This window comes from Condylura cristata, unplaced genomic scaffold (assembly GCF_000260355.1).
Source record: "Condylura cristata isolate star-nosed mole 26May11 unplaced genomic scaffold, ConCri1.0 scaffold00018, whole genome shotgun sequence".
Lineage (NCBI taxonomy): Eukaryota > Metazoa > Chordata > Mammalia > Eulipotyphla > Talpidae > Condylura > Condylura cristata.
Window position 1 is genome coordinate 41,613,223 of NW_004567119.1, and position 14,497 is coordinate 41,627,719.

A 14,497-nucleotide genomic window follows, 5' to 3' on the forward strand; every position below is an offset into this window, starting at 1 on the left:
CAAAACAACGCTGTAGAAAGTTCTCCAACACATACCCAAGAAGATCCCAGAAGCACCAGTCCTAAGCTGGTGTACATCCTAAGAACCTCTCACAAGACAAAAACCAGCAGCATACACCAGCTTCATAAGAGTCCCCAAACCAAAACTTAAAAAAGGAAAAGAAGTAGCGTGAGGAGAGAGGTGGGGAAGGAGAAGAAACAGAATTACCTTAACAGAAAGTTGAGCTTACATCTACACATACATATGGTTAACACACACACACACGACAAACTGCTGGAAACCAAACTTCTCTAAATTAGAGGGTGAAAAATCCTGCCGCTTGTCCAGCAATTGCCATGTGGTTTTGTTGACCGTTGCAAGAAAGAGGTCCCTAGACTGACCAGCATTTTCTCCAAAAGAAAAAAATCTCAAAAATGGTTGAGAGACTACCAGTAAAATAATTTTCTCTCTACCTTCATCCAAATGATATCTAATAGTACAGTAAAAAATGTATTCATTCGTAAACTAAGTCTACTTCCAATCTGGTTAATATATGTTTTTGCCTAATGTGTAGGACAAAATAGCCAAGTCGAATTTCTGTTGCCTTTGGGGAACTTACTACAAGGGATCTTAAGTTGAATCCTCAACATTTGCTTGTCCAGGGCTCAGAACCACCCCTCAGTGGCTCAGCAGACTATCTACCTCCTCGCTGTTTCTCTTACAAGACTGTTGTGGGGTTCAAGTTAAACAGCATGAGTACAGGGCCCAGCCAGATACCAGTTGTACAGCAGACAACCAACCCCACTTTCTGTTTCTTCCCTTAGAGAAGTGTAACTTGCAGCAGTAGGTTTTTTGTTGCTTAGATTAGTGTTTGAGATTAGTAGATAATCATTTGTTGGGAGAAACAAATGTTTTCATTAGAAATGGCTGTCTAGGTTTGACATTTTGTTGTTCTTAAGCTGTAGAAGGTGTTCAGGTCTACAGTATGCACTTAATTGTATGAGACATGAGGTAATGACTCAGTGAAATCAAAACCTTTTCACATCCATCTGTGAAACTGAAGTAGTTTCACCAAGTCTCTAGACCACACTAGATGCTCCCAGATAATCTTGCTTCTCCTCTTTAACTTCTCCCTTTTTTCCCACTAAGATTTTAGAAAAAGAAAAAGCTAGAAGGTCAGTCTTAAGGAAAGATATACGTATTTCTGGTTTGACTTTGGGGGTTGAGATTCTGTGATAGGATGTTGGCCCCTGTGAACAACATTTTTTTCCCTTATTGTTTCTCTGCAGGAAGGATCAGAACGTTCTCTCTCCAGTCAACTGCTGGAATCTCCTCTTAAACCAGGTGAAGCGAGAGAGCAGGGATCATACCACCCTGAGTGACATCTACCTGAATAACATTATTCCTCGATTTGTCCAAGTCAGCGAGGACTCAGGAAGACTCTTTAAAAAGGTATATTGCTATTTCTAATCATAGAGTTACTTGTGTGGAACAATGACACATTTTTTGTAAATGAAAGAAAAATATATCTTCTTATTTTTCTTTTCAAGAAAGCGCATCATGTTGACTCACTTAAAGGCTTTACACTGTTTTCTTCCTGCCATGCTCATTCTCTACTCATGGAAAAAAATATACCAAATTGCCACTTTTGGCTTCCTTTCTGAGTTAAATTCATAGTAGCCCTTGGAAAGTAACTATTCTCAAGGTATAACCCCAGGACTGGCAGCATAGTTTATATTCTGCCTGTATTTTGGTAGATTGCCTACAAGTGCTTTATGAAGCTGTTGAGAGGAGGGTCCTTCAGTGTCATTTCATGTTTCCCTCTTCTACATTATTTAGCAAATTTGTGTATATTTATCGTTTGGTTTGTTCTCTTTCAAGTTTTCATCTTGGCTAAGGTGAATGCATGCATTTGACTTTTCTTATCATGACATATTTTTGTCTTTGGGTCCCTGAGTGCTTTCTGAACTTGAGTTGTTTGCCACACTTCCTTGTGTGTAAATTGAAAATTTGACCAAGGAAAAACTCAAAAATAAGTGTGATAAGAAATTCATGCTTAAATTCGCATGGAGTCAGTCACTTGGAAACCTGGGGACCTAGTTTCTAGACCTTGCAACCTGAGCCGGCAGTTGAATCATTCATTCATGAGTTTTGGTTACTGATGGTAACAAAGCTCCAGCCATCATGATATACCATGGTCAAGAGGTAAATAATTTTCCTACAAGTTACAGGTATGAAAAGGATATATGGGTCTATTTCATTGATTTCATACATGAAGAATTTGTTGACTTGCAGTGACAACATCCATTTAAAATTTGAAACTGATAGAGAAAGAACTTCAGGAATTACAACTGTTGTCAATAAAAGCCCAAGCTCAAATAAACAAATACATAAAAGCCATAGCTCTTAACCAGTTCTCTGATTCTTAGTTTTAGGAAGTTTTCTAGATCTCAGTAGGTCTGGAATTAGAATCCAATCTTTTCTATTTGTACCAGTATGGAAAAACAACTGATTTATAATCTTCCCTTTACATAATTGCATCTATGAGGAAGCCTTCCCTGTGTCTTAGAGATAGGATATCAGAGGGACCATCATCTGACAGATAAAAAGAAGGAAATGAGAGATAATTTCTCCCAGAGCTCATTAACTATTTTTAATAGCCTGACTAGCTTGTGCTTTGGGTGGGACCGTACTTCATTTAGAGATCCAGGTACTTTGCAACAGCTCCTCGTGGTTCCAACATCTGCTCTGGCTTGCTTGTCATTAATGTGACTTATTCGGCAATATTTGGTGAAGTGTTTATGTGACTAAAATAAATGACTATAGCTAATAAGATTGTATAGGCTATTGGAGATAGGCTAGGAATGAATTTCAGGTGGTCTTTTTACACACAAAGATAACTGCAAGGACGATGTGTTAATCAACTTGACTACAGTAATCATTTCACTATGTATGTGTACATCATATTGTCATATTATTCACCTTAAATATGTGCAATTTTTATTTTAAAACACTTTAAGAACCTCTTTCAGTGGAACTCTGGCATTAGTCAGATACCATTTTCGTACTTCTCTGTGATCTTGTCAACTGCTTAGATTATTTCAATAAGGGGAGGATTGACAGTTTCTTCATTTTCTCTGTTCACCAGAGAACAAATTTTTGTGAAAGATGTTCATGTTCAGCTCTCTAGATGTCACCCAATCTCTCAGCTCCCTTATCTCTTAGCTTGTGGAGGTTAGGGAAGAACCAGACTGAGAAAATCTTCTGGCCCCTCCAGATCTCCAAGATATTTATATATTGAAGGCTGTCAGATTTCACAGCTACAGTGTTCTTGGTTCCACAAATGCCATTCACATTTCATCAAAAACCGAAGTCACTGGCATATGTAGAGTTGAGGAATAAGCTTCACTCATGCCCTTGCCCCATTCCAATCACTGGGGAATTGGGGATAACAATTGTTCTGACTTAACAACAGAGATTAGTTCTGGTTGGCTTCATAATTTTTTTTTAAAGGTTTATTTATTTATTCGTACAGAACTGGGGTACAGGCCAGAGATGCGGAGGGTGAGAGGATTCACCAGAGACAGAGTGGGGTACAGAACAGGCAGATAGACGAGGTGCACTGCTGAAGGGAGCAGCGGGCGGGTCAGGAGAGGTCTGCCACACCATGTGGTCACCTCCGGGGCAGGCGGGAATCGAACTCATGCGGAAGTGGTTTAAGCTTCTCTGTGCTGTGCTTTAACCCGCTGCACCATCAGGGAGGGCCTGGCTTCATAATTTTATATAAATAGAATCATACTGTTTTGTCCATGGTTTCTCTATTCAGAATTTTGTTTTGTGAGATTTATTTACATGTTGTGGATAGCTGCATATCATAAAATTTTCTCTGGATCTTTATAACTTTGCATAAATCATATTACAGTAATTAGAAATATGTTGTATTTCTAAACACTGTTGAATAGCCAGTGTTTACTGTCTAGACCACAGAGCAAATAATCTCTTCTTTACCCCTTAGGGTTCCAGTGTAGACAGAAAACTCTAAGGTAGAATCTGATGGGTAGATTCTAAGAGTTGATTAATTCTGTTGTGGCTGAATGTGAACCTCCTGCTTTCTAGTAACATACAAAGAAACATTCTCTCCCCAGGTCTCTCTTGTTTAAAATGTGTTGCACATGAAGAATTAGACTCCTACTGGTTAAGATGTAGAAATCTGATAAAAATATGAAGAGTGAACTTGGCTGACCTTTCCCTCAATGTAAAGCTTTTCTGGGGACTGCTTTGTCTGTCAGAGTACAGGCCTCGGCACTCACCGGACCCTTCTTGAGTGAGAGTTAAAGCTATATGATCTCCATACTGCCTTCTAAATCTTAAACATTATAGTTCTGTGATGACAAGAGATCCAATTCTGGGAGCTTCCTTTTCAATGTTGGATGGCCTTTGTTTAATTGTGATGGGTAAATGATAGTTCCAGAGAAGAAGACCATCAAGATAAGTATGGACAGAGTGGGTATGGAGAGAAGCCTAAGCCAAGCAACTGATCAAGTTTCTTGAGAACTGTTGATACAGCCAAGCGGTGCCGAACCAGAACCTGATATATAAAATAGGTCTGCCTTTTATTTTACCTGTCAGTGGGTCCCTGCAGCAAAAGGAAAATCTGTATTTCTCTGAGGACGCAGGCTTTGAGAAGAGGTCTTTCCTGGTTCAGCCATGAATCACATGTGCTTTAGGTGACATTGAATCTATTTGTCACTGTCAAAAGTCATAGGTTTTCTTCTTTCATTAATTTTTTTTTTAAACCTTAAGATTGATGATTCACACTGGCAAATATGGACCGATAATTTTTGAACCTTACGTGCCAGGTATGGTGTTATGCATTTTCTATGCATTATCTTATTTCATCCTTAAAATAATTCTCTGGGGGTAGGTATTATTATCATCCCTTCTTATGAAGGAGTAAGTTGGGACTTTAGAGTTTAAGCAAAAAGAATTTTTTTGAACCCAGTCATCTTATATGAGTTTTATCCCAGCCTACATATTCTAATTGTAGTGTGTAGAATAGAGGGCGTTTTGGATTTTCTCACTCTTTTCCATTGAATTCAGTTACAGAATGAGCCTAACCATTTCTCTTACACACAAACCTTCAAAGGGTACGGAGGTGTTGAACATCAACATTGGGTTGTTTCTCCTCCCTGGTGTCTGGGCAGCCAGCTGGGAAGTGGGGAGTGAAATAGAGTGGTATGTTTTTCTCCCCAGGGGCTTGAATCTCGACTATGAGAGAAACAAAGACTCATTAAGTGTAAGAACTGGCCAAAAATCTGGCACACCACTAATTCAGCTAATTTGGGGATGTCAGGGTAGTTGCACAATTGGCCTCTCTATGCTACTGAAGCCCCTTCAGGAGTGCTCCCTGCTGGTTTGTGGTTATGTCTGCTGGGACATATTTCACATTTTGCATGAAGCCATGGTGGGGATTCCTTTAGCTAAATATAACATCTGGAGAAAGTAGCCTCCTGTTCACAGCTTAGGAACAGACCCACTTTGTCTAGGACTTCAGGGGAAATTGAGCCCATTTGGTGCTTCTGACATAGAAGATGTCACGTTATGAAAGCTCAGTCTGTCTAACCTCCGTTGGAACCAAGATTTGGGCAAATATTATTACTGCTACCTTCACTTGTTTAATGCGGTGGCTTCAAAAACGGTGGCCGATCGCTGCCAAATCTGACTCCCAGCTCCATCTAGTCTCTGTGAGAGGCCTACTCTAAAGAATTCCACCAAGAATAGATGAGTTTTCCTATTTCCTTAGTTTAAACTGAAATAAGTTTGGGTATGCTGTTTCCCGGAGGGTAGAGAACAATCCCGTGCTTTCTCCCTCCTTTCGCTTTGCTGGAACACCTCTGACTCTGTTTTTCAGGGCGCTATTTCTAGTCCTTAGCAGCTGCTTACCCTTCGGCTTGAAAGTTGAAAGTTGGTTGGTTCAGACAGTTCTAGGATTCTCAGCTGCATCCTTCTTTCGTAATATTCCAGATCACTGTACTCCCGATTTACATTCATTACCCTAAGATACTATAATATATATGATTCTAAATTCAGGTTGTTGAGAGGGCTAGGTCAGATTCCCAATAGAGCAGTGTTCTTAACTTTGCCACTGCACGAGACTCACTTGGGAAGTTAAAAATAATCCTTGTGACCTCAAATAGGCAATACATTCTTAGGCTATGAAAAGCATGAACTATAAAAAGTAAAAATAAATTGGATTTCATCAAATTTTGGACTTTTTCTCTTGAAAAGACTTAGTAAAATGAATGATAGGAGCAAATATTTGCAACACATATGCCTGACAAAGGACTTGTATCAGAATTTTGAATAAAGAACTCTTATAATGCAATAAAACTACCCCAGCTTTTTAGGCAAAAGATTCTAATAGACACTTCACTGAAGAAGATATATATGGCTAAAAAAGTACATGAAAAGATGCTCAATATCCCTATATGGAGGTCCAAGTTCCAGTTATAAGGATATATGCTATACTCTCATTAGAATGGCTAAAATTAAAAGGACTGACAATATCCAAATGTTAGTGAGGATGGATGGAATTTACATATGTTGCTGTGAGATTGTAAAATGGTTCCACACTTTAGAAAATAGGCAGTTTCTTGTAAAGTTAAATATGTACTTAACATATGACCCAGCAATTCCACATCTGGATATTAATCCAAGGGAAATAAAAATATATATCTGTGCAAAGACTGTACCCAAATATTTATGACAGGATTTGTGGCCCATGTCCTTATCCCTTAGAAGCCTTCCACAGAAGCATATTAGGTGAATAGGAGGATCTTGTATTGCATTATTTCGGTTGATTATCCTAGTGATCCCTAAAAGCAGTCACCTACAACTTTTAAGTTTCCTTGTAAAAGGGAGATTCCTGACAAAAGAGAAGGTCCATCTGGTAGAAGTCATAGAGAGGAGGCTAAGGAGGAAGGGCTGTGACTAAGGAGTCAGCTCTGGATGCTGGAAAAGCAAAGAAACAGATTCTTCCAGCACCTCCTGAGGGAGCTCAGCCCTGCAAGACACCTTGGCGTCCACCCAGTGAAATTGGTCTCATACTTCTGAATCCAGAAGTATAAGAGAGTGTATATTGTTTAAAGCAGCTATTTGTTAAAGCTGCCATAGAAAACGAATATTCTCTTCATAATAGCAAAATTGGAAACCACCCAAGTATCCATCAGTAGATGAATAGAAAAACATATTGTAGTATATATCCTTATCTGAATACTATACAGAATTTTAAAAAATGAAATACTGATAGCACCAATAATGCAGATGAACTCTAAAAGCATTGTGCTGATAAGCAGAAGTCAGACACAGGGCACCCTTGGTATGAGTAAGTGTGATCCTATTTGAAATTTTAGAAAGGATAATTCTAATGTGCAATGATAGGAAACAGGTCAGTCACTGGCAGCCTTCCATCCGTACTCAAATAAGCTCAGCTTCACATCCTATTCTCTGTCAAGGGTAGGCTTGAAGGAGCACAGAGGAACTCCGGCATTATGGAAACTTTATTCAGTCTTGATTATGGTGGTAATTACATAAGGGTGTGCCTCTGTCACAACTTCCACCTTCTACACTTCAATTGTGTGCATCTTATTGTATGTAAATTATTGTGGGGGTTCAGATGATGGGGTTCAGAGTGTGGGGTTGGTTCTTGGGTCCCTCTGAGAACGAATTCAGCAGGCATCCCCACTCATCAGCACATGAGAGTTTGTTAAGGAAAGGGAGTTGCTTCCAGAGACCCAGTGAGCAGTGAGCTGCATTTCGCCAGGCACAGGGTGTTCATTTGTAATGTTCTTTGATGAAGTTCTTACAGAATTTATCACCTTGAGGTGCCACCACTTTGGTTCATAATCTTTTCTGACCCTCACTTTAGCTTCCTGGAAACTTCTGCAGAGCTTCAGCTTAAGATTCAGTTAAAATCACCCATATCCCCACCTCTGGTGTTTGTCCTTGTGAGACCTTCCTTCCTAAATTTTTCTACTCTCAGCTGCCATCATTAACATCAACGAAGCTAATTTTAAAAATATCAAAATGCCATGCCAAGACCCCATCCCAGATAATGACTTGGAGTCTCTGAGACAGTGCCTTGCTCGAATGTTGATTGTAACCAGACCTGAGGACCATGGCTGTGGACACTCTGGTCTCCATCGTGGGGAGATCAGGAACATGGACACCATGAAGCCCATGAGCCTGTCTGTCTGTAGCCAGGAGCCATAATTGTCCTTGCGGCAGTGTTAAAGCATCTAGGTGGCTCTGTCTAGGCATTGCACTGAGCTCCCTTACTTTATTCTTGAAGGGTGACATGGGTAAATCTTCAGAGCACTCAGTCACACTGCCTAAGTGGAGAATGCAAAAAGGCTGCTGTGGGGGAAATGTAAGAGGCTCCGGTAACACTTTTCTCCAGGATCCTTCAGTACTCAGCATGTTCTTTCCATGGAGTGACTCAGTCACAAGAGAATTGCCCAAGCAGTCCAGTCAGATGCTCTGGCTCCAAGGAGATGACTCTGACAGTAAAAGAGAAAGATTTGAAAATAAAAGCAATTCATGTTAAGTACCTGCAGAACCTGCAACCAGCTGTTGGGCATACATGAGGAGAGTGGATGGTGGTGTTAAAGAGGCATATTCTGTGGGGTTGTCCTACACAAGAAAAGGAAAAGAAATGGCTCACCATATGTAGACTGGATGGAGAAAGAATGAATTTCTCAAGGTTGTGTACTTGTGCTCCACCCCTTTGGAGAAAGGGTTTGACCTGGAGATGTCTTTGGGAGGAGGGATGGGTGTTTTACCCCCTGCCCCCTTTATTTCCGGGTCCACCCTGCATCTCCACCTCCACTGTGTTCAGTGTCTGGCACTGACGGAATTTCCTCCACATTGTTACAAGATCATTAACAGCTCGCCCGGCTTTACAGCAGCTTTCCTATTGCCTACCTCATCCTGTTGGTAGCAAAAATCTGTTCTGATTAATTAAGCTTTATTCTCTCCTATCTGATGAAGAGATTCTCTCTAGAAGAAAGAATAGGATGTGAAGCTGAGCTTATTTGAGTACAGGATGGAAGGCTGCCAGATACTTCAAAGGTATCTCTGCTGATAAGTGGCGTCAGGTTTGCTGCCAAAGCCAACATGGAGGGGAGCTTTGCAGGCTGTTCATGGTGTCAGAGCTTTGGTTTCTTTTGGTTTCTGTAGCGCTAGGTCTGCTATGTGTGTATCCCCTCCCATGGGGCTTCTCTCTGGGTGGTCCAAGGTTTTTGTTTTTGGTTTTTGGGGACTTAAAAAGATTCAGTTCAGAGGGAATATGTCCATCAAGATGTCTGCGATCTTTAGCGTAGGTCAGTTTAGATGTTTGCCTTTTTGGTGATTTAATTCTCATCTGTCTGTCTTCTGGAATGCCAGTGTGCTGTGTTGAAAAAATTCAAAAATTCAAAGGCAAAATGGTCGTTCAGTCTTTATAAATCAAGGGACGATTAAGATAATCTGAGGAATGGCTGTTAACAACATAGAGTATGGGGAAGAGGTGTAGCAGACAGGAAAAAAAAGTCCAAATGAAGGCTTGTGATTAACCATCACCCAAAGTAGGGAAGCAAGCAGTCAATTCACGTTTTACTAAAAGCTATAAACAAACACTATGCTAGTGTGTGTGTGTGTGTGTGTGTGTGTAAAGTTAAATTAAGGAGAAAGTCTTGCCCCCAGGGGAGTTTAGGGCTTCCCAGTTCAGTAGATCTCCCAAAATTCTGTGGGATGATGATATTATTATTAATAAAAATGCATGCTGTAAATATTACATACTGTAGTAGGCCATAAATGTATATTTTCTCAAATCTTTTATGTATTTTGCAAGGGTTTCTTTCTTAACTTTTTTAAAATACTTAGAGAGGGCCTCCCTGGTGCCAGAGGGATTAAAGACACAGCACTATCAAGCACTGCTGACGCACACAGTGCAGCAGACCTCTCCTGTCTCCCACTGCTCCCTCAGCAGTTGTTTCAGTACATCTGCCTGTTCTGCTCCCCATTCTGACTCTGGTGAATCCTCACACCTCCCACACGTGTGGCTTACACCCCCATGTTTATATGCATAAATAAATAAATCTTTAACAATACAAAAAAGATTTTAAAAATAAAATACTTTAAAGTTTTCTTGTATATAGCTTTATGAATTTTCATAAACTGAAAACACCTATGAAATCAACACCCAGAAAAAGGGGAAGAAATGTTTCCAGTATCCCAGGAGCCCTTTGCCCTCTTCTGTTTACTTCCCCTTGAAAGGGGGCCACTGTCCTGACTTCTAACAAAATATAAGGATTTGCCTGGTTTTTTTTAAATTATGTAAATGGAACCATAGCATACTTGAATAATTTAAATGTGTCATTCTTTTGGCTTCCATTGTTCTTGGTAAGAGTCAGCTGTATTCTTACTATTGTTCCCCTTCATGTAATGTTTTGGGAATTTTTTGGCAGCCTTTAACATTTTTGTCTTTTTTTATTATTATTATTAGTTTGGCTATGAGGAGTCATAGTGGTTTCTGTTGTATTTATTTGGCTTGGATAAATGCAATATCTGAATATCTTGGATCTGTTGATGGTAACTTTCCTCAGTTTAGAAAAATTTCTGATAAATACTTTTTTCTGTCCCACATTTTTTCTTTGATAACAATTTTACATTCACTCAAATTCTTGATACAGCGCCACAAATCATTGAGTCCGGGCACGTGCGTGTGTGTGTGCGCGGGCGTGTCTGTACATGCCCTTGTTTACATGACTTCTAAGGTCGCAATCCTTTCTTTTGTTGCACCTACCTTTATTAATACTATCCAGTGATTTTTTTTTAATTTCAGATAATTGTGTTTTTTAGTTTTTTTGATGTCTTTTTAATTATTTTTTTAGAGACTCATATATTTCCTGAAATTTTTTTTTTCACTTTACCCATTGAAAAAAATGATTTGGCAATTTAAAAATTCTTGCTTACTAGTTTTAACAGCAACATCATGTATTTTTTTTTTAAGATTTATTTATTTATACATACAAGAACTGGGGTACCGGTGAGAGGATTCACCAGACAGAGTGGGAGCAGAACATATGGATTAACTGAAATCCACTGAGGGGAGTGGGTGAGACAGGAGAGGTCTGCTGCACCATGTGGGTCACCCCCCTGGCCCGATCGAACTGTGCATCAGTGGCTGGGGACTGCTTTCACAGTGCTGATCTTTAACCTGTTGCACCACCAAGGAGGGCCCTGTGGTGCTATTTTTAATGATTTTTCTCTTGACAGAAAATGCATCACATTTTTTCAAATGTCTACTAATTTTTTTATGACAATTGGGCATTATAAATGATATATTATAGATGTACTAGAGTGTTAAGTTTTGTTCCAGTAAGCAGTTAAATAATTACTGGTCCACCTTCAACTTGTGGTGAGTGGCTTTTGCTTTGTTAAAATTGGGTATATTTTGGTTTGGCCTTAGTGTCCTGGAACATGCTATATACCTAAGGCCTGGTCTTTCTGGGGTTTCCATGGAAAGCCCAAGATAAGCCCCTCTAAGTTGTTAGATTGTCTCCTTTCTAATGAGAAGGAAACCGGCCAGTGGTCCCAGTTTGCTTGAGCTAAGGGAAGTACCTGGGGCAGGAGACTTTCAGTTTTACCCATTCTATGCCCCAGTGATAGCATTTTGGTAGTTTCCAATTTGAAGCTATTAAGAATAACGCTGCTGTAAAGATTATATGGGTAGGTTCGTTTTATTCCCATTGTATAATTGAAAACATTAAAGTCCACATTAGTAAAATACTCTTTTGTAAGACAAGGAAAAGTAACATTGCTAGACCAGCTCCTTACCTCTTAGACTTCACTACAAGTTGCCTCTCTGAGCCACCATCAGATATCATGCAAGTAGACAGTAGTTTATAAAATCTTATTGCTCCTGGGAGAAATTACTCTAATGGTGTAAAAGCTGTTATATTCATCATCATCATCATCATTGTTAGATTTCACAGAATAATAAAAAAATAATAATACTTATACCTAACACTGAATGGGCGCTCACCATGCGCAGGGACCTTGCTTAGTATTTTATATGAATTAGGTTGTTTAACCCTCACAACCACCATTTAAATTTGGTGCTGATTTTATCATCTCTGCTGGTAGAAGGGAATGAGGGGTGTGGGGGGGGGCGGGTAGGGTCAGGGGTCTAAACAATTGACTGAAGGTTGCACAGCCTTAAGTTGCACACTTAAGGTGGCCAGATGAAACTGGAGCCTAGACTGTCCCCTGGACTCTTCCCATCCATTCTCTGTCACAGGAGACTGTGGCAGTCATTATGCTGGAAAGCTCCAGACCCGCAGTGTGTGAGGTATTGGTGACTTGTGTATCCCGAGGGCCTGGTGTCCCATGCTTGCCATTCCTGTTCTGTTTGTCCAGAGACAGGAGACAGTGTTTATTTCCATTCTCCTCCTTGGAGATCTGTCCTTTTTAAATTCACTTCTTTATCTTTGTTAGTTTTCCTTTAAATTTCTCTCTCCTTGTCTGAGCATGACTTTTATTTAAAGTGAAAAACATCTCCATTTTTCCATTCTCATTTTTCTGATCTCTTGGTCTTTGCACTTGATTCTACTCATCTTTACTTTTAGCTCAGTGCTTTGTCTTTTCTTTTACCTGTGCTTATGTCATTTAGGTCCATATTTAACTTTTCCTAGTATTTACTCAAGGTAAAATTTCTAGTGATCGGTTCATTTTAATTGTCGGCTGTAATTCTGGTCTTCAAGAGACCATAGAAACCTAGGACCACTTAACCTCATGGCTTCAAGAATTCTAAGAATCATTCTCCTGGTGAGCTGAGAAGCTATTGTGAAGGTCAAGGAATAGGGATAAAATATAGCATTTTTGTTTAAAGGACATTTATGTATACTTTGATTTTGAAGCAAACTCCTCAGTTTAAATATTTTTCCCAATTGTAGTATGTGTGTTTTTAAGACATTATGGGGAAATAAAAATAATAAAAAACTAATGATACTTGGTTACATTTCCTTCTAACCTTTATTCTAAGCCTACTTTTTTATTTAAAAAATTAGGATTACATTGTTCTTTTAAGTTTTATGTAATTTTTTCATGTTTTTAACTAAACGTGTCCTATGTCTTTGTATCTTTTTCAAATTGTTGCTTTTAATTACCACATAGTATTCTAATTTCTAGCTATTTCGCTGCTAACTCATACATATCTATGGTTGCCTGTATTGTCTCAATTCAGAAGCATTCAGAAGCAGTCCAGAATCTCAGTGGTCTCTTCTTGGAAGTTCCTTGTTTTCAGGGTGACTAGGTGACTCATGCTTTCATTTGGCAAAAATCTCACTTCGGTTTTACATAAGTCAAGAAGGAAAGGTTTTCCCTCTCCTCTTTTTTCTTCCTCTTGTCTCAGAGCTTTAGCTGGGAAACTAGACCTCAGATCTGTGTCTGAACCTGATCCTTTCACCACCCCAGGTTTTGGTTTCCTCATCCTTACGCTGAACATTATTTTTAACCACACTCTTCCTTCCAGATTGTTTGAGGAATCAATAAAACCTGGGAAGGAAGGGCTATGCAATTATCATAAAGACAAGGATAACAAATGTTGGGCAGGCATGTAGCGAAAAGAGAGTCTGCACTCTAGATGGGAATGTAAAGGAATATAGCCACTATGGAAAAGACTATGGCAACTCCTCAAAAATTTAAAATTTGAGGGTCCTCCCTGCTGGTGCAACTGGTTAAAGCCCACTGTAATAGGTTAAGCACAGCATCATGATGAAACTATCCTCAGCCGCTTCAACGGGAGTTCAGTTCCCAGCCAGGGAGGTGACCCACATGGTGCAGTAGACCTCTCCTGTCGGGGACTGACCCCAATCATAGGCTATTGGAGGGCAGAACAGGCAGGTCTTAAGGTGGGAGCAGTGTTGGTGAGCAGAGATTTCTAGAAGGGGGAAAGGGGAGCGGGCACAAGGAAGATACGAGAGTCGGAGTTGGGTGTAAGTCTTCCTGCTCATCTTTTTTGCAGGTCTTTATTTATACTGTTTAGCAAGTAGTTACAATAATGCATCAGGTAAGCTAATAAGAAATCAACATAAAAGTTTTAAAGGAGGAGGGGAACAATGCGTCCTCTTCTCGACACTTTACGGCATACTAGACTATACATTTTGTGATAACTTTCATGTATATGGATGTTTAACTATGACTTCAAAGGATAAGGGGTCTGGGAAAGGATGAGCTGTTAGCAAAGGGCTTAGGACTCCTAGGGAAGAAATAAATTGTGTTAGTAGAGTCATCAGTGATAGTCTAAAGAAAAGCTAATGGCTAACTTAAGACTAGCAGATAGTGGTTAGTGTTTGTTTTAGGAAAAGGTTAATTAAGACTAGCAGAGAGTAGTTAGAGATTGTTTAAGAAAAGAGTAAATTAAGAGGAAGTCACATAGTTATGCATTAAGCAAAATCTGTGTCAGTAATGTTAGGAA

At 39.6% G+C, this 14,497-nt stretch overlaps 1 protein-coding gene across 3 annotated transcripts in view; it reads left to right on the forward strand.

Annotated features, from left to right (window-relative positions):
- Window positions 1–14,497, forward strand: part of SRGAP2 (SLIT-ROBO Rho GTPase activating protein 2) — a 229,223-nt gene that overhangs the window by 115,977 nt on the left and 98,749 nt on the right. For all 3 annotated transcript variants that reach the window (XM_004685564.2, XM_012726849.1, XM_012726850.1), the window contains exon 4: window positions 1,269–1,431. In XM_004685564.2, the coding sequence (XP_004685621.1) occupies window positions 1,269–1,431 (163 nt within the window). The remainder of the gene's footprint in view (window positions 1–1,268; window positions 1,432–14,497) is intronic.